This window comes from Furipterus horrens, unplaced genomic scaffold, assembly GCF_987537825.1.
Source record: "Furipterus horrens unplaced genomic scaffold, mFurHor1.1.pri manual_scaffold_12, whole genome shotgun sequence".
NCBI lineage: Eukaryota > Metazoa > Chordata > Mammalia > Chiroptera > Furipteridae > Furipterus > Furipterus horrens.
Genome location: NW_028327182.1, coordinates 75,218,859 through 75,237,413, shown reverse-complemented (window position 1 = coordinate 75,237,413; position 18,555 = coordinate 75,218,859). Strand labels below are relative to the sequence as shown.

At 38.1% G+C, this 18,555-nt stretch overlaps 1 protein-coding gene across 2 annotated transcripts; it reads left to right on the top strand.

Annotated features, from left to right (window-relative positions):
• The first annotated feature begins 997 nt into the window (after nt 1-997).
• On the top strand, nt 998-18,337 carry GOLGA7 (golgin A7). Of its 2 annotated transcripts, none has more exons than XM_090258550.1 (6): nt 998-1,056; nt 1,274-1,406; nt 6,189-6,341; nt 14,058-14,159; nt 15,423-15,485; nt 17,704-18,337. In XM_090258550.1, exons 2-5 carry the CDS (start codon nt 1,296-1,298, stop codon nt 15,468-15,470), a joined length of 414 nt encoding a protein of 137 aa, XP_090114676.1. In that variant the 5' UTR covers nt 998-1,056; nt 1,274-1,295; the 3' UTR covers nt 15,471-15,485; nt 17,704-18,337. The 2 variants fall into 2 exon arrangements, with proteins under 2 accessions (XP_090114676.1, XP_090114677.1); XM_090258551.1 differs by having other exon boundaries at nt 1,017-1,052.
• The last annotated feature ends 218 nt before the right edge of the window (nt 18,338-18,555 follow it).

Genomic DNA, 18,555 nt, shown 5'->3' with positions numbered 1-18,555 from the left:
GGAAAGGGGCTGGGAAGGGAGGAGAGGTTACAAAGGAGCACCAGGAACCTTTTGAAAGTGATAATTGTTCACTGTCTTGATTGGAATGGTTTCCTGGTTGTATGCATGTCAGGACTTATCAATTTTTCCACCTTAAATATGTTGTTTATTGTATGCTGTTTATACCTTCATAAAGCTGTTGTTAAAATACAATAAATATTTTTAAAATACATAAAAGGCAGAATCAGACCGAGGTGCTAACAAGTTATATTAGCCAGACACCACCAAATAAAGAGTAAGGTAGGGTTCTTTGGCTGCCTTGCAAAGATACAGTGAGCTAAGTGAGAGCGCCAGCCATGGGGAGGAGCTGAAGTGCTAGTCTCGTCAGGTCGGCTGAGGGGTGTAGGCTGGGGGACTGAATGAAAACCTTGGGGGCAGGAGAAAAGACGGCCCCACGGAGAAGAGTTGGAGAAGAGATGCTTGACAGTGAAGCCCTGACACTTTCTTCGTCGTCCCTTACTTCCGCCCTGCTGTTAAAATGGATCCCCAGGAGCAGGCTTTCTATTTCTAAATTTCTATAAGCAGTTCGTATTGTACTGGGTGGTGTCCCATATGTAAGCTGCGACATTCATTCAAGAGAGAAAGTAACCCCTCACAACCGGGGCTCAGAAATTACCTAGCCACTGTCAGCAGGGAAATGACGCAACCGGGATATCCCCAGTCTGAAACCCCTGCAAAGTCCACTCGGCTCCACAGCCCCACAGTTCTTCCCCATGCCGGCCCGCCACGCCCGCCAGCCCCGCCACGCCACGCCCTCCAGCCCCGCCGGGCCTTTTCCTTCCGGATACGCTCCTCGGGGCGGGGCGGGAAGCGCAGTTGGACCGGGCCCCGCCCACGGTGCGCGTCACCGCCCAGCAGCGCGCAGCCTCGGCGGAGTCGCTTTACGGCCGGAGGAGAGGGAGGATCCTAGCCTTGAAGCAGGAGGCCAAGCTGAGGGGCGGGGAAAGAAGCATTTTGGGGCAAGTCGTAAGTGACGGCGCAGGCGGCGCGACAGCAGCTGGAGGGCGGAGGAGGCGGGTTTGTGTTTCCCGGGCCGAACCGGGCTGTGGGGGGGATGCGGGGCCTGAACCCGGGCTGTAGCTAAAGGCCCGCGGTGACAGCATGGGTGAAGGGGAGTGGGACAGGGAAGGCCCTGGACTGTTTTGGGCGGTGGATGGGTCTGAGGGGCTGGCGGGCTGGAGTCCTGGGTCCAGGCCGGGGATCTGACCGTGCTTGGTGTCCCTTGAACCCGCAGCACGGCCGGTCCTGTGCTCGCCATGAGACCGCAGCAGGCGCCGGTGTTTGGGAAGGTATTCATTCAGCGAGACTACAGCAGTGGCACACGCTGCCAGTTCCAGACCAAGTTCCCCGCGGAGCTGGAGAACCGGGTACGCATCCTGGCTCCCCGCACCTGCTCTGGGGCGAGGGAGGGACTGCCATGGAAGGGAAGGGGTATGGGCTGAAACCCGGGCTGCCGAGTGTCTCGCGGCTCTGGGTGGGGGCAGTCGAAGCAGGGGCGTTGGCCGCAGGTGTACAAGAAGGCTCCTAGGCAAGACCCGGAGGAGGAGGAGTAAGGCCAAGCCCCTGGGTGTGAGGACCTTCTAGAACTCCGAGATGCCCAGTGCCGGGAATCTGTACCCAGTCGTCGTCTTCCCCTGCTGTCAGCCACCCCCGCCCCAGGTTCTTGACAGCAGTGATGAGGAACGAATTCCTGAGGCTCCAGGCCGCCTCACTCATAGTGTTCTGAGCGATGCGTTCTTACCTCGCCACGGAAAAGGAGTCATCGTCATTCTCGTGACTGGCGTTTGTGGCCACTGAGCTGGCCGCGCTGTACGGCAGAAAGTATTTATTAAGTGCTGTGCTAGGCAGTGCAGGCAGGCCTTGTTGGAACCTGAAAAACGTAGAGCATTAGATGGGCCTGGACAGGGAAATATTAAGAACAAGGCCTTAAACTTTGTCACTCCCAATTATGGTCACCGGGAGCCACCTGTGTTGTGTTGGCTTGCATATGAAAATTGTCATCAGGACATAAGTCCTAGGGGCAACCCTGCATGCAGAAATGGAAGAATGGGATGTTTCCCCTTTCTTCACACTTAGCACACACAAAAAAGTCATTGTGTCTTATGTTAAAGGTACAGTGAAGTGAGCCATTTGAATGGGTCTTCTGTGCCCACATCTGTTCACCCACCCAAAGCAAAACTCTTTTGGTCTTGAGCCGTGTTACCTTCCATCTGTTTACTGTTCAGAAGTCGGTTTCTGGTGAGATGAGAGCAAGTTTTGTGGCCTTCCTCTTTGACAAGGGCGGTGAGAGACTGAAAGGTGATTAGGCATGCTTTGGGGTGTGGGATTGAGAAATACTGGTCATGGAATAAGTGGGTGTAAATGAGTCTGTACTAGAAAAATGTGTAGCAGTCATTTAAAACCAGCTTGTAGCAAGGTAGGTTTTACCTGATTGCCAAGTTTGGAAAGTCAACAGTGATCAATTACAGTGTCCTTGGGCCACTAACCTGCCCAAGGTTGGTGGCCCATGTATGTTTCTTTAAATGCAAATTAAAGATCAGACATGTCCCATAAAGACGGTTTGTAGATGAGTTTGCTTGTGAAATACCATATGAATGCTGCGGTTTGTTGTCACGATGTTATGAGTTAACCTCACCTGACACCAGATGGACGTTTCCACAGTGGTTTGAAGAGTTAGAAGTTGAGCCAGTTGCCTACTGTCTAAAGCTACTGGATATTGTTTTTAAAATAATTTAACATCGCAGTTAGCATGTTTTACATGTTAGGACTTAGGTGAAATGGGTCAAATGTGTTTAAGCCTGTTTTGGAAACTCTGACTTACATTGTGTAGTTTCGAATCAGAATGTAAACTTTTTTTTCTGCCACATTTACTTGGATGTTACAAGATTCCATTGTCAAACTTTAAACTCATATTTGATATATATGCATAATCAGGCATTAGTCTTGCACTATGTGTGGTAGAGCCTTTATTTTATAATTGAAACACAGAATCACAATATAGTCACAGTATTCCACTGTTTCTTACAGGAAATTGCTGTTTCTAAATTCTGGAGTCCACTTACTTCTTTGATTTCATGGAGCCCAGAACTGCTTGTGATTCTGAGTACTATATAGAATGTTACATGCTGCTATTCAATAGTGCCTTTGATTTTTTTTCTTTTTCTTTTTCTTTTTAAATGTGTTAGAACACTAGCTTATACTTTTAAACAGCTTGGGAAAGCTTTAATTTTTTTTCTGTGTTGAGATTAAATTTAAATTACAGGTTTAAATTTTCCTTGCTTGTTGGATGGAAGATTGAAAAGTTTCTCTCTTTGTTTCTCAACTAACCCTAGAAATTGTACTGATTGTTCTGCCACTAAGGCTGATTTTCCTTTTGTGAGAACATCACATTTGGCAACTTAATAGAGGGAGAAACTAATGCACAAGTGTTTTGTATTACTTTAAAGCATTAAACATACACACATTTGTGCCCTTTAATTTGGGGGTGAAGACAAATTCAGTCTGTTAACAAGTTTACTTTCTACACTGCCTGATCGAATGTGATACTTTGATGTGTAAGTGTTTTGTTGCCAGGACAGTTCTTTAAAGCAAGCTTTATTCTCACTTTACCAAAAATACAAACACCCTTGGTCTGGGGAAAAGAGAAATGAATGAACTAGAATTGAGGCATTTATTCCCCTATATACCTTTAAAAATGTCTCTACATCTGGTCAGTAGAAATTACCTTTGATTTGTGATTACTTGAAGCTTCAGTCCCATGGTTTCTACCACATAGTTCAAGAAACAAAAATTCTGGAAAAGTGAGCCTGATTCCTATTTTCATTGTCACTTTAAATATTTATTGATCCAAATTTGTATTTGGCTCCAACTTCACGTATCTCCAAATGTGATATAGCCCCTCCATCAGTGTCCAAGTAACCAGAGAGAACACTGACAGCTGTTCATAGGGCCCAAAGGGAGAGGTGAAAATGCCCACGATTGTTCCGTTGCGCCCTTGCACATAAGTTATGCCTTTACTGCTGTCCACCGTGCTTTTTACTTTTTAAAAAATAACCTTCCAAAGAAATTCTTGACTGGTTTTTTACCTTTATTTCTTTTTTCTTAACCCTTTTTAAAAAAGTTCTTCACCTTAGTTTTTTTGGATTGTTTGTTTGTTTTAATGATCTATGATTTGCCTTTGCAAAAGCATTGCAGTCCTGGAAAAACTTTGAAGAATTAATGTTGCTGGTATGATCAGTGATTCTGATCTGAAAGAAGTGTTTCTTGGTTGGATCCCATGGTTTTGAATCATATTGTGTCCAAAAAAATGTAAAGAATTAAAAGAACTTTTCTTTATCAGATCATAACATTGTAGGTAAATCAAAAGTGAGTGTTTGAAATTATTTAGATTTTTGTGGGTTTACTGATAGACAAACTGAAGGCATTAACTTAGGCATAATTAGATAAAGAGAATAATTTACCTTTAATATTTGTTCACTGAGCTGTTGTCTCAAGTCTTTCCAGGGAATGAGAATTTTGACATAGGTTCCGCAGATGACAATTCTTAACAAACCACATCTTCAAGTGGTGGCTCAGTGAAGGAAGGCTACCTTGGCTCTTAGCACCATCAACACCCATCCAACCCTTGTCAGAAACTAATATTCTGGGAAATTAAAGTAGCTCCTTTTGAAAAACAGGTAGAGCCGCCGCCACCACTTTAAAGTTTACATTGAACTTTTTCATGCCATTGGCTTATTGTATCATTGTAGTTTTTCACACAAAGCATAAAACAATGATTACAACTGCTTCTGACCCAACAATTTTAATAGTTTAAGGATGATGATCATAAATCATTTTACACTTTAAAAAATTATGCCTGGATATATTTTGTCTCAAACTGTATGTTGAGGTTCTTTGACCCTTTTTTCTGAGTCTTTCTGTAAAAAGACTTCATAAAAGAGAATTCGTATATAAGTAGTTATTTCAGGAATAAGGGAGATAGAAAAGGCCTAAAGTAAGGACATATTAATTGTGCTTTGTTACCAAGAATGATAGTATTGTGTGAAAAACTCTACAAAAGGGCCTTTAAAGTCCTAGGGTAAAGTATTGAGATGTAAAATCTATAAAGTACTGTTAGAAGAAAATAAAGTGATATTGGCAGAAGAAAGTAAAAACAGGTGATTAGAGTGAAAAAATGAATGACAATAGTAATATTAGTGTAAATGTAAGATAATGGTGTCACTGGATAGAAAGAAATAATGGGAATGACTTATTGTGAAGAGTTTTGTGGTAGTTTGAGATTTTTGAGTTCATGGTGAGCTTTTAGTATCAAATAGTTACTTTAAAACTGAAGGGAGCTCTGGCCGGCATGGCTCAGTTGGCTGGAGTGTTGTCCCATAACTAAAGGATCATGGATTCGATTCTCAGTCAGGGCACATACCCACGTTGCATGTTCAATCCCCAGGCAGGTACGAGAAGGCAACCAATCAGTGTTTCTCTCTCTCTCCCTTTCTCTCTGTCTAAAGCAATGGGGGAAAAAATGTCTTTGGGTGAGGATTAAATAAATAAATAAATAAAATTAATGGGATATTGAGTAAACAGAATATATACTTATACCCTTTGATCCTTCTGCTTAAAATGTCATTACTCTCCTTTTTTGCCTCATAAATGCCTGTGTTTAGGTACCCCAATTTAACATTACCTGATCTTTCCAGATAAAGGGAAGGTCTGCTTCTCCCCCCCCCACACCACCATACTATATGCTTGTATATGCCTATGTTATAGTGCTTTGTCAATTTATTGCAGTTTTATGTTTACATACATGTTCTGCTCATGTGAGTGTAAACTCCTCAAGGACTAAGACTGTCTTGTTCATCTTTATGTAAGGTCTCATAATATGTAATGGTAAGTGCTCAGTAAATGTGAATATAAATGAATTGAAAGGTCAAAGAGTTGTATCATTTAACTTACTTGAAATTCAGTATAGAGAATTTTTAAAAACCATCATTAGCAGTTTCAGTAACTTAGGTCCAGATTTAATCACCTAAAAATTGTTTGCCAATTATTAAATAAGAATTTTGACAAAACAGAAAATAAATTAGTGATAGCAAGCATTAGTGAGTAGCCAATCTATTTTTCCAAAACTTATTTTTAAATTCTTTCCTGTACAGATTGATAGGCAGCAGTTTGAAGAAACAGTTCGAACTCTAAATAACCTTTATGCAGAAGCAGAGAAACTTGGGGGTCAGTCATATCTTGAAGGCTGTTTGGCTTGTTTAACAGCATACACTATCTTCTTATGTATGGAAACTCATTATGAGAAGGTAAGGCTACCTTTGTTTTCATAAAACCTCTTAAAATCATAAATAAGGGGTGTTTATTACATGTTTAAGTTTATAATATGACAATTACCATAAAATTTAAAGTGGCATTTATAATAATAATTTGAATTATTTTGTTGCTGCCGTATCTGGAACATATGAAAAAGAGTCTTGAATCTTTCAGAAATAGAACAAATTTATATGTCAACTTAGAGTTGATGTATCAATGTTCAAATTGGCTCACACTTAAGAAGAATGTAAAAAAATCTATATTCATTCTACCCAGCTTTCTGAGAATCTTATTTCCGTAAATTTCTATCTTAAGTTCTATCCCTCCACCTGAGTTCTTTCCAACTGCCTGTTAGACCCAGAGCTACTGGCTTCTCAACTTAGATCAAAAACCTCACCCCTCCCTATTTTAATAGTACCTTATCTTTTTTAGTACTGTGTTAGGTGGGGAGATAAAGAAGAGAGAAAAATGTATCAGTTCTCAGAGACTAAAATATCTTCCATTTTCCCTTTCGTTAACTTTTCATGATTTCCTCCAATACTATCCTAATTTATGCCCTTATTACCTCTCTCCTAGATTACTAAAATAGTCTCCTGACAAGTCTTCATTTCTTCAATGGTTTTACTTTTCCAACCTGTCTGCTGCTGTTTTCATAAAGACATGGCTTTATTTCCCCTACCACTCCTTCTGAGTCAAGAGACCTTCCCTCTCTTTCCGTTTATTGCCACTTAGTAAAGTTCAAGCCCCTTCTCAAGCTAACCTCCAGCTTACCTTTTTGGGTCAGTCTCCCACCCCGTCCTCACTTTATCTTTCATCCAAATTCAGTTACTCACGGTCACCAAACATGGCCTCCACAAAGTTTTTCTCCACCTAGAATGCCATTCTTCCCTGTTCAAATCTCAGCAGTCCCGTATATCCCACTTTCATCTAACTTTTCCTTACTCTTCTAATTAAAGTCTTTTGTTTCCTTGGTGTCCCCACAACATTTTATTTGTATCTGTTTCCTGGCACCTACCACTCTACTTTGGAATGTAGATGTTTCCTTATTTTCCTATCAAGTATTTATTTTTCTTGAAGTCAAGGACAGCACCTTAACCACTTTATGTCCCACTTCATGCGTAATACCAAGCCATGGTATTTTAGGCACTCACTGAATTGTGTTAAATGAATTAATTTAAGTTAATCACAGTACGCCCTTAATATATCATTAAATTTTATGTTTAGAAAATGAAATGCTATAATGATATCTATATTATACTCCACCCAATAGAAATGTCCCTGTGATTGTCTTGTACTCTGCATAGTAGAAAGCAGATACCATTGCAGCTGAAATATTTTGAGTTATTGTTACAAAACGGTATATTTAAATAATAAAATAGTTTATATCCTTCTACTTATCATACAGAGAAGCAATTCCCTTTCATTCCTATTTAACATTCAAAATCAGAAGTTATAAAGGATCAGTGTCAGCTTTCAGTCTGTTTTGTCGTGGCAGCTTCTCTTTAATAATACATTTCTCAATGAAAGGAAAGGGATTTGTTCATTCGATAATATTTGTTGAAAGCCTACTATGTGCTAAGCAGTATGCAGGGGATATAACTGAATAGGGCAAACGTGGTTGACCTTGTGAAATGTATAATTTAGGGTAACAACTGATACTAAGGAAGCAAAACCAACAAAATTGTAAATTGTGATAATTGCCTTGGAGAAAACAAACTCTTCCTGTGATAGAAAATAATAGGAGAGACCTAATTTAGATTGTGTGGTCAGAAAAAGCCTCTGAAGAGTTAACATTTAAGCTGCTGCATGAAGGATGAAAAGCCTGGAATCATTCAGGCAGAGAGATAAGTACTCTGTGCATAGGCCCAGACTGCTTCCTGAGTCCTAGGAGCTAACATAAGGCCAGTATTAAAGGAGAAGAGTCGGGGGAAAATGTCTAGAGATGAATTTGGAGAGATAAGGAGGAGCTGAATCATGCAGGAGTCTATATCGCTCATGGAAAGAAGTTTAGCTTTTTAGTGCAGGAGGAGCTACTCAAAGGTTTTAAGCAAGAGAGGGATATGATCAGATTTTCATTATAGAGAGATCTCTTTGCTCTGTGAGAAAAAGTTATAAAAGTAGGGAAACCAGTTAGGATGCTCTGTAGAAGTCCAGGCAAGAGATGATGATAGCTTGGACGAGGAGCAGAGTAGTCAAGATGGAAGGGGGTGACCATATTTAAGAGAGATGTTGGTGACAGAACCAAGACTTGATGATGAGCTGAATGTAGAAGGGGAGGGTAAGGCTGAATTCATATGGATAAAAACTTGGTTTTACAGGAGGTCATTTAAAGAAGTATAGAATACTGCCCATTTAAATTACAAAGCTATCTCCAGATTGTTCTATTCATGCTTAGTTGAGTATTATATACTTGAGTTGTCATTTCACTACTGCTTTTAAATTTGTTAATAAGATTTTAATTTAACCATGTGCATTTGCTGAAATAGATACAGGTGGCTCCTACTGATGTTCATTATAAAAAGAAATTGGTAATTGGGTGACAGCCAAGTCATTTACTAATTATGGGATCATGGACAAGAAAGTTACTCTTAAGTCAGAGTGCTTTCAACTTTAAATGAGTCTTAGCATTAATAAACTGCCCCACATAAGGCAGATGCTTACAAAGAGTGTTTTCTTAAGATAGATTTAAAAATTAAGTTAGCATATATGTATTTTTTAATCAGATATTTGTGAATTGACAGACAATTTTTTAATTCCAAGTACAAGTAATCCTTTTTAGCCTCTGGTAGTTTATTTAGATTCTAAAACATTTAGCAGCTCTTAATTAAAATTCTTTTGATTATTAATCTTGGAAGGCAATTTTCAGTATCAGAAATAACAGTGGAAATTGATTGATCCCAATATATGTTTTAACTTGGGTTCATAGACAGTATATAAGGTACTACTTTATAAGTCTAATCGAGGTCTCTTTACGGAATAACTGTTACAAAGCAAGTAAAGACCAAATAAAATTAGTCAAACCAAAATTTTAAGGCATGGCCACATTTTTTAAATAGGTGATTTTATTTTAGAAACTGGACATGAATAACTAGATAATGGAAAGTTAGTAACTGGAATGGTGATAATTAAGATATAATGTACCCGTACTTATGAAAGAAAACTTTTTAAATGTGTATTTGCATTTTTGATAAAATAATATAGAAAAACTACCTTCTCCCTCTCCCTTGTTTGTCTCCTAGGAATTTTTGTGCTATTATTTTCTACTTTGTGAAAGGACAGGATTGAATCATTTAGTCTTTATTGTTTTAAACACTAAAATATCTGATTTATAAACAGTAAGCCAAATGTAATAGTGCTTACACTTTGTCATGTGGGTTAAATTTTTTGAAATTGTAAATAGGCTTTTTAAAACTCACTAGAACAATCATGCATTTTTTTCCTATAATGTGGTTTTTATTGATTTAAAATGAAAATAAAGACTTCAGTGTTATTTCTCTATTGTTGCTGCCCATTATAATTAGGGAACAAATGGGATTGTAGAGGTTCTCTCAGTAGCTGTCCGCCTTGTTCATCAGCTATAAAACATCCCTTCTGCCTATGTGCTGTAATCTGTAAAAGGAACACAAAAGAAACTTAGATATTTTCTGAAAATAGCTGTGATCCCAGTGTTCTCACTTAGCCTCACTTATTTTTTTATTTTTTATTTTTAGTATATTTTATTGATTATGTTATACAGTTTTCCCAGTTTTTTTCCCTTTGCCCCCCTCCACCTGGTATCCCCCTTCCTTCCAGCAATTCCCCCCTTAGTTCATGTCCATGGGTTGTGCATATGATTTCTTTGGCGTCTCCATTTCCTTTACTATTCTTAACATCCCCTGTCTATTTTGTACGTACTAATTAATGCTGCTTAATCCGTGCACATTTTTTCCCCACCCTCCTCCTTCCCCTTCTCAGCTGATAACCCTCTGTTATGATCTCTATACCTACAATTCTGTTCTTGTTCTAGTTGTTTGCTTACTTTGTTTTTTACATTCAGTTGTGGATTGTTGAGTTTGTTGTCATTTCACTGTTCATAGTTTTGATCTTCTCCTTTTTCTTAAATAAGGCTCTTGAACATTTTATATAACAAGGGTTTACCTTGTCTGGGAAGCACTTTTATCTGCCCTTCCATTCTTAATGATAGCTTTGCTGGATAGAGTAATCTTGGTTATAGCTTCTTGCTTTTCATCACTTTGAATACTTCTTGCTAGTCCCTTCTTGCCTGCAAAGTTTCTTTTGAGAAATCAGCTGACAGTCTTATGGGAACTCCTTTGTAGATAGCTCTCTTCTTTTCTCTTGCTGCTTTTAAGATTCTCTCTTTATCTTTCACCTTTGGCATTTTAATTATGATGGGTCTTGGTGTGGTCCTCTTTGGGTCCAACTTTTTCGGGACTCTCTCTGCTTCCTGGACTTGTATGTCTTATTTCCTTCACCAAATTAGGAAAGCTTTCTTTCATTATTTTTTAAATAAGTTTTCAATTTCTTGCTCTTCTTCTCCTTCTGGCACCCCTATGATTCGGATGTTGGCACTTTTGGAAGTATCCCAGAGTCTTCTTATTCTCCTTGTTTTTTTGAATTCTTGTTTCTTCATTCTGTACTAGTTGATTATTTATTTCTTCCTTATGTTCCAATTCATTAATTTGAACCCTGGCTTCCTTCCCTTCACTATTGGTTCCCTATGGATTTTTCCTTATTTCACTTAGTGTAGCCTTCATTTCTTCCCTTATGCGTTTGCCATACTCTGTGAGTTCTCTGAGCATCCTTATCACCAGTGTTTTGAACTCTGCATCTGATAGGCTGGCTCTCCCCGTTCTGCTTAGTTCTTTTTCTGGGGTTTTTATCTGTTCTTTCATTTGGGCCATATTTTTCTCCTCAGTTTGGCAGCTCCCTGAGTTTGTTCTGTGGATTAGGTAGAGCTGCTTTGACTCCCTGCCTTGGCACAACTGTTTTGTAGTAAGGGGCAGAGCCTTAGGATTTATCAGTGCCAGGCAACCCATTTCACCACTTTGTGGTGTTGCGTGTGGGGGAGGGGTCAGAGAGGGAACAATGTTACTAGCTTGGCACTCTCCACTTTTTCAATCACTTCACCCACTTCCCATGTGTGACTGGAGCCCCTTTAGCTGTTGCCCTGGTGATGTTTTCCAGAGTGGGTAGGTTTGTGAATGTTCTAGGACCATGGGTGCCCTCTAAATGGACTCTGTTGAGAGATGGGCGGTTTCTTCTGCTACCCCAACCCCCACTGGTTTTCACAGCCAGAAGCTATGAGGCCTCATTTTCCTGGCACTACCCTGGGCTACGCAGTCAGGCCTGGGGCTGGGATCGCTCACCAAGTGTCCCTCCTGGCCTTTATTTGCCACATGTGGATGTGGGACCCATGTTCCACTGTCTGCTCCCCCACCACATCCTCTCTCCCCAGGCTCCCTGTCTCCACCCCTCCTACCTATCTGAATGAATATTTCTTCTTTAAATCCTTGGTTGTCAGACTTCTGTACAGTTTGGTTTTCTGGCAGTTCGGGGTTTTTTTTGTTTTGAAGTTAGCTGTGATCCTTCTTATGTTTGTGCGAGAAGTGTGTCTACCTACGCCTCCATCTTGGCCAGAAGTCATTTAAAATATTTTTTTCTCAAGGGTCTAGGAGGGTTTCTCTAGTTTAATATTCTCAAGGAGGATAATAGTCTTTCCTGAGGTTTGATTGTGTTTAGCTTTGTAAATATTATACAAATAGGGGTTTATTGAGTGTTTGAAGATAATAGATATAAAGTATGAGTAAAATATCAACAAAACGTTTCTTGGGGGTGAGAATGGTGTTTTGTCCTGTCTGCAATGCAGTATGAGTTTACTCATATTAATGCTTTCTTATTGCTAAAGAGACTCAAGAATTTAAAAGCATCTTGTTTAGGACAGTGCTGCCTTCACCAAAATAGTATAAGAGGATTTGGAGCTAATACAAAAAGAAAACTGTTTTCTTTCTAAACTGATACCCAAGTGCACATGAATGTTATTAAAGTTTAGATAAAAACCTGTACAACAAAGTTGTGCTTGAATCAAGTAAAGGAATACTATTTCTTGGCTATAACCTGTGCAAGGAGAGAAGGAGGAAAGCTGTTCTGAAGGAATCCTTTCTTTGAAACCAGCCATGCAAGCATTTTTCTGAGTGTCCTCTTAGTGTAAATGGACCTCAGTGAGGGGAGGCTGACTCTCCGATTTCCAGTGCTGGCAGGTGAGCTGAGAAGGAAATTGGAGAGAAGATTGAGAGTTCTGAGTTGGGTACCTTAAGGGGCTACTTCCTTCTATTCATTATTTTAGCATGATTGACAAATTCTGATAGAGGGTACCTAAGATTTGTTTTTCCATAAAGACTAAGCACTGCTCAAATTCTTTGAGAGTTGAAAATAGAAGAACGAAAAAGTATTCTTAATTTACTACATAAGGTTGCTCTTTTAATACTATCATACTTTTTTAAAAAGCATAAAACATTAGCTTGTATTATTTCCAAAGATGTAAACTGAATAAACTATTTAAATTATTTTTCTGTAATAAGAAAACTTGTCATACAAACCACATAGTTTTAAGTTCTAAATCAGTTTATACTAAAGCACCTAAATTGTAACATCTTAGAGTATTTGTTTGACCTAGTACATGATAGACACACTGTTAAATCATTTCTTAATTTCCAACTTTATTTTCATACAGTTCATTTTTTTCCTTTAAGCTGTGATCACATTTATCTGTGACTTTATCATATACTGATAGTGTGAATTTAAGAAAATATATAGTAATTAAAGAACTGGATCAAAGGCTCTTTGAACGTTGGAGCCAGAAAAGGGCTCTGATGGTTTTGAATCTGAAATAAAACATGTAACTCTTTGATTTTGTATATAGCTAATAAGATTTATTTTCTTTTAGCTTATCTGTTTCAGAATTGCCTTTATTAAAGCTGGAGATCTGGCAATTTCCAGAAGTTCCTTTGTATCTTATCTGGTTTTTGTCTACATTTGCTTTGACTTTTACAACCTTAATACTAAACTTATAAATTGAGGTTCCTGTCTGGGACACAAGAGCAAACTACAGAGTAGCACTACATGCAGTCATGGAAATGTAAGTCACTCGTAGTCATCAGAAACTTCATGGCAGCTAAAGCTCATTTGCTTTACAAAGGAAATAAACTGTTTGGTTTTAAACTAACTGGACTGCCTTTTGTTATGGGCCAACTTTGTATCATTACTTAAAGTTGATGAAACTGTACAAAAGAGAGAAAAGCAGTTCTTAAGTGTTAAAGGGAATGGCCAAGAAGTACCCTTGATATTAGAAGATGTCACATTACTTTATGAGTAGGAAAAGAGAAAAGCATAACTAACCATTGTGCATAGAGTCATCTATTTATTTCTCAATCCAGGATTGAGGTGACTAGGAGGTAAGAAAGAGGGAGATTGGGTCTCAGGCTCTTATATGCATTTTTGCTTACACTGCATTGAAGGTATTTGTAACTTAGTCCATCATGCTGTGCTATATGTTGTATGCAGCTAGTGTGAGACAAATAATCATAGTTGCATCCCTCCATATGAATATCCATGAAAACTAATTACATTGCCTGAGGATTTTGAGATCCAGCTGGCACTTAAAGGAAAATCTGATGTTATTTGTAAAAAGTTGTGGTGTTTCTTTCTGTCAGGTTCTGAAGAAAATCTCCAAATACATTCAAGAGCAGAATGAGAAGATATATGCTCCCCAAGGCCTCCTCCTGACAGATCCCATTGAGAGAGGACTTCGAGTTGTATCTTTTCAGTCTAGATCATAAGATCTAAAAATCTATAAACTAAAAAAAAATTTTTAGATTTTGTTTGTTTATTTTTAGAGAGAAGGGAAGGGAGAGAGAAAAAGAGGGCGAGAAACATCAATGGGTGGTTGCCTTTCATGTGCCCTCAACAAGGGACCTGGCCCACAACCCAGGCATGTGCCCTGACTGGGAATCGAACCAGTGGTCTTCGGTTTGCAAGCCAGCACTCAATCCACTGAGCCATACTAGCCAGGGTTATAAATGAAAATTTTGATGATATTATTTGGCATTGGCTAAAGAGAATTTAACTCCTCTTGTATTTGCCCTAGGAATTGTCTTTGTGAAGTGCATACCTGCCACAAGCCTCCTTTCTCCAGCATTTTTTCTTAAAGGATGTTTCCTTTTGCATTGTGCAGGTCTCTGGATTGTTTAGTATTCTGGTTACTGTCTGTCTTGGTGGTTCTGAGGGCATCTTGCAGTAATAACGGGGGTGGTATGAGTAATGCATTTCAGCTGCAGAAATTCTGAACCTAAAGCCCCTTTGAAATGCATAAACTCATAATGTGTGGTGAGACTTGTCATCCAAATGAATTGCAGTTCCAGGGGTTCATCTGACTAGTTGAAATCAGTTGCAGCTGCCAGATGTATAATTTCATTACCTTTGACATATTGTGCATATTTTTAGAGGCAGTAAGCTTTGAAAATCACTAAGTGAATTTGGTAAATGAAATTGCAAAAAAAATTAATACACCTTGATAACTTGAGTAATGGATAAAATAATTTAAAATAAAAACCTAGGTCAGATAATCTCAGGCCTTCCTGCTGATAATAATTTCAGCAGTTTTATTATACTCTATAGCAGTGATTCTGAAACTTTTAGAGATCATAGACCCTCTCCCAAGAAAAAGTTTGCAATAATTTCAGAGTATTTTGAACCCCTGAATTTATTCCCTTCATGGATTGTCAGTTAAGAACCTCCTAGTGCTACAATAAAGCATTCTTTTTCAAATTTTTTTCTTGATAAATAATCAATGTTTAGGGAGGAACTACATGTGGAATACTACAGGTAATTACATTTCTCAAATTTTTCAGCAAGATGGAGAAAGCATTGTATTTCATTTAAGTAGGAGAAATTTTTCATATTTAAAAATAAGCTAAGCAAATTGAGAAATTTGTGCAGACCATATACATCATCTTGCTATAGTCCCCTTTTATATATTATATTCTATAGTGTGTTTTCTTAACAGCCATGCTGTTTAGATTGAAATTACCATTTATGAAGACAGAGGGATGAGCAGTGGAAGATAAACCATAGAATTAAAGGTAAATATGGAATTATGATTTATGTGTGGTTTTTGTAATTTTGTAGGATGCATGAATTTTCCTCCCTGGATGGTAAATAAATAGTTATGTAGTGGCATATTTTCTGTATTGGCTTGCTATTTAAGATGAGTATTTAAGTGAAGTCCTATTTGGTGATGCAGAATTTAAGCCTGATTTTCTTTCCCCTCAGTATTGTTTTCAGACTGGTTTTGTGAGATTTCCCTGCCTATATGACAAATGGCTTTAAGAACTAAAGAAGCATTTCAGAGTTGAGGGAGGAGAGCATGAGTATTTCATAGCCCTGTAAAAGAAACCTTACCTCTAGTGGGTAGAAGCATAAATCTAATTCTTTTGTTTAGAATGTTTATGATCTTATTTATCTATAAAATGATCTTTAGTAAGTGAGAAATAAATTAGGTAATACCATAGAAATTTATAGGCAAAATCATGTAGCAGCCATAGTATATTAGCATAGTCTTCTAAGTGACAGAAAATTGTACTCCATTGTTGTGCCAATTTCATTCATTTACTCTCTCTACAATAGTATTCTGTTGCTGTGCTTTCCTAATTAACTTTGTGTACAAATATCTATCACTAATTAGCAGACAGCACAGAGATAGAAGCCATCTAAGCAAACATATTCCTTCCCAGGGAAACATTAATAATAGCTACTGTTTCGAGAGTACCTCCTATTATTAAACAAATGGTATTTCTAATCCTCACAAGAATTCTGCCAAGTATTTCCATAATACCGATATGCAAACCATGGTACAAATAGGTTAAATGATGTTCTCAAAGTCACACTAATTGACCATAAACCTGTTTTATACACAATACTTCCTGTAAATACTTGCAGCAGCAAGAATATAGAGAAAGTTAAGAGTTCATCAGATTATTCTAAGTATTTATACCCTTTTTTTCTTTTCCAATACTTTTTAAAAGTACAGTTGTCTACCCCTGTACCATTTATTGCACCCAAGGCTGCCTTCTTTTAGCACTAGTGAATGTGTCACTTGAATTCTTTGGAAGTCAAAGAACTAAATGATGGCAGCATCTGCCATATCTCTTTTTTCATTTAAAAAGGCTTTGTTTTGGAACACTTAGTGTTACTTGTCCATACACTTTCTCATGAACAATTTCCAAACTGATATTTCTCAAATGAGCAGTCAGGAACCTTATGTGTGGTTTTTGTTACGTGCCATTGGAATAAGTTTGTTTTATCAATTGCAGCTGCATTGACTTGGCACAACCCATTTGTCATGACTCATTTTGCAGCTATTATTGCTAAATATAATGTTTTTCTGAAGTGGTGTGGGGTTTTGAGCAATTACACACCAGAGACTAATCTATCAATATTCAAACAACTGTGAAATTTTGCAATGGGAAAGATTTACATTAGGAACTTCTGGATAGTTTCATGAATGCAAATATTTTTGTTCAACGCAATTTTCAGAGCTGTGTTCTCAGGCCCAGGATCCAGTATAGGCTGAAGTTTTGGAGGGGGGAAAAACTATAAGAGTAATTAATTCTTAAATCTACAGGGTGTCTGCTGATAAAGCATTATATGGGAATTAAATTAATGATTTAACAAAGAGAGTACGCAAATCATGGAGATGGCCTTTATTTAAAAGAGATCTTTAAACAGAAGTATATTGCTCTTTTTAAGTTGAATTTTTAAAATATCTGTGTCATTAAATGTATTAATGCTGTTTTCTCTCTTTGGATTAAGATTGTGCTTTCTTTGTTTTAATGGGACAAATCACTCTTTCACAATAAACTCATGATAGTAAAAACAGCGAAATTTTTGGCACCTATTATGTACCTGCACTATTGCAAATGCTTAATTTTAATCATCACAACAACTCTTAAGAGGTAGATATTGTTACCCCAATTTTTCAGGTGAGGAAACTCAGGCATGGAGAACTTAAATCAGTTGTCCAAGGTTAAAAACTAGTAGGTAGTGATAAAGGCAGCTTGGCCCCAATTTGCCACTTAACCCTGTGCTGTACTGCCTCTCATGACACAATTGGTCCAAGATCAAAATATACTGGGCTTGGATTTGTAGACTATTGGGCTGTGTACTTAGGCACTTAGGCACATAGTACAGATTGAAGTATTAGCACACATATTGTGCAGTCATATCAGTTGATCTAAGAGAGATGTTTTAGAGGTTATTTTAGCATGTTCTAAAATCTTTACTTTTCCCCTCTGATTATAGATCCCAGCTCCAACTGGGACCATCATCTATCCACTGGCCAACCGCAGAGCGTCCCCTACCTCCTCTCCAGAGTGTCATTCCTTTGTATCTGCTGCCAGAGCCACGGTGCCATTTACTCCAAGGACTAACTTTCTAAAATTCCACACCTGGAGTGACCTCTAGTCGCTCAGCATCCACTTTGTGTCTCCAAATTGTGTAGAACTCTGTAACCTTTTCATTAGTTTCTGAGAAAATGAAGCATTTCACCTTTTTTATTCAAAGCCATTAATGAAATATGCAGTTGGTCAGCCCAACGCAGTTTATTTCTTATCTGCCGCCAGTACCAATGGTTCTCTTCTTTCCTTGGGCCAGCTTACCAGGTGGCTATAGATGTCAAGGTCATATCTTAGCCAGTGTTCAGTCTTCTTTCCCCAAAATAATAAAGTGATTTTCTTTAGGATTTTAGTATAGAGTAGGCTGTGTATGTGGTTTTGTTACTGCATCTCCCAAATTTCAAAGAACTATCAGTTTTGCCATAACTCAAATCTTAAAGATCTATTTCTGCTGTTAAGTTTCTCAAACTGAAGTTCATTGGAAAAATGTGTTATTTGTTTTATTATAGCAATTATTTCTAATAAAGCAGTATTTAATACAATTTCCAGTTATTTTTGTTTGGAGAATTTTGTTCTTATTGCATTACCTTGAATGTTAGGAAGATGTGGTATGTGTTGCTTGTTCCTTACAAAAATAAGTAAGCACAATAAAGTGGATGCTAAACCATCAAACACATAAAAGCCCCTGCTATGTCCCTGAAAGTGTAATGAGCAAGTGTAATAAATATTTTAATTACAGTTTTGTTATAAATATAACTTA

Coding starts and splice junctions, on each gene's coding strand:
- GOLGA7 (XM_090258550.1), top strand. CDS start 1,296: ATGAGACCGCAGCAGGCGCCGGTGTTTGGGAAGGTATTCATTCAGCGA. Junction 1,407..6,188: donor CCGCGGAGCTGGAGAACCGG/GTACGCATCCTG, acceptor TTTCCTGTACAG/ATTGATAGGCAGCAGTTTGA. Junction 6,342..14,057: donor TGGAAACTCATTATGAGAAG/GTAAGGCTACCT, acceptor TCTTTCTGTCAG/GTTCTGAAGAAAATCTCCAA.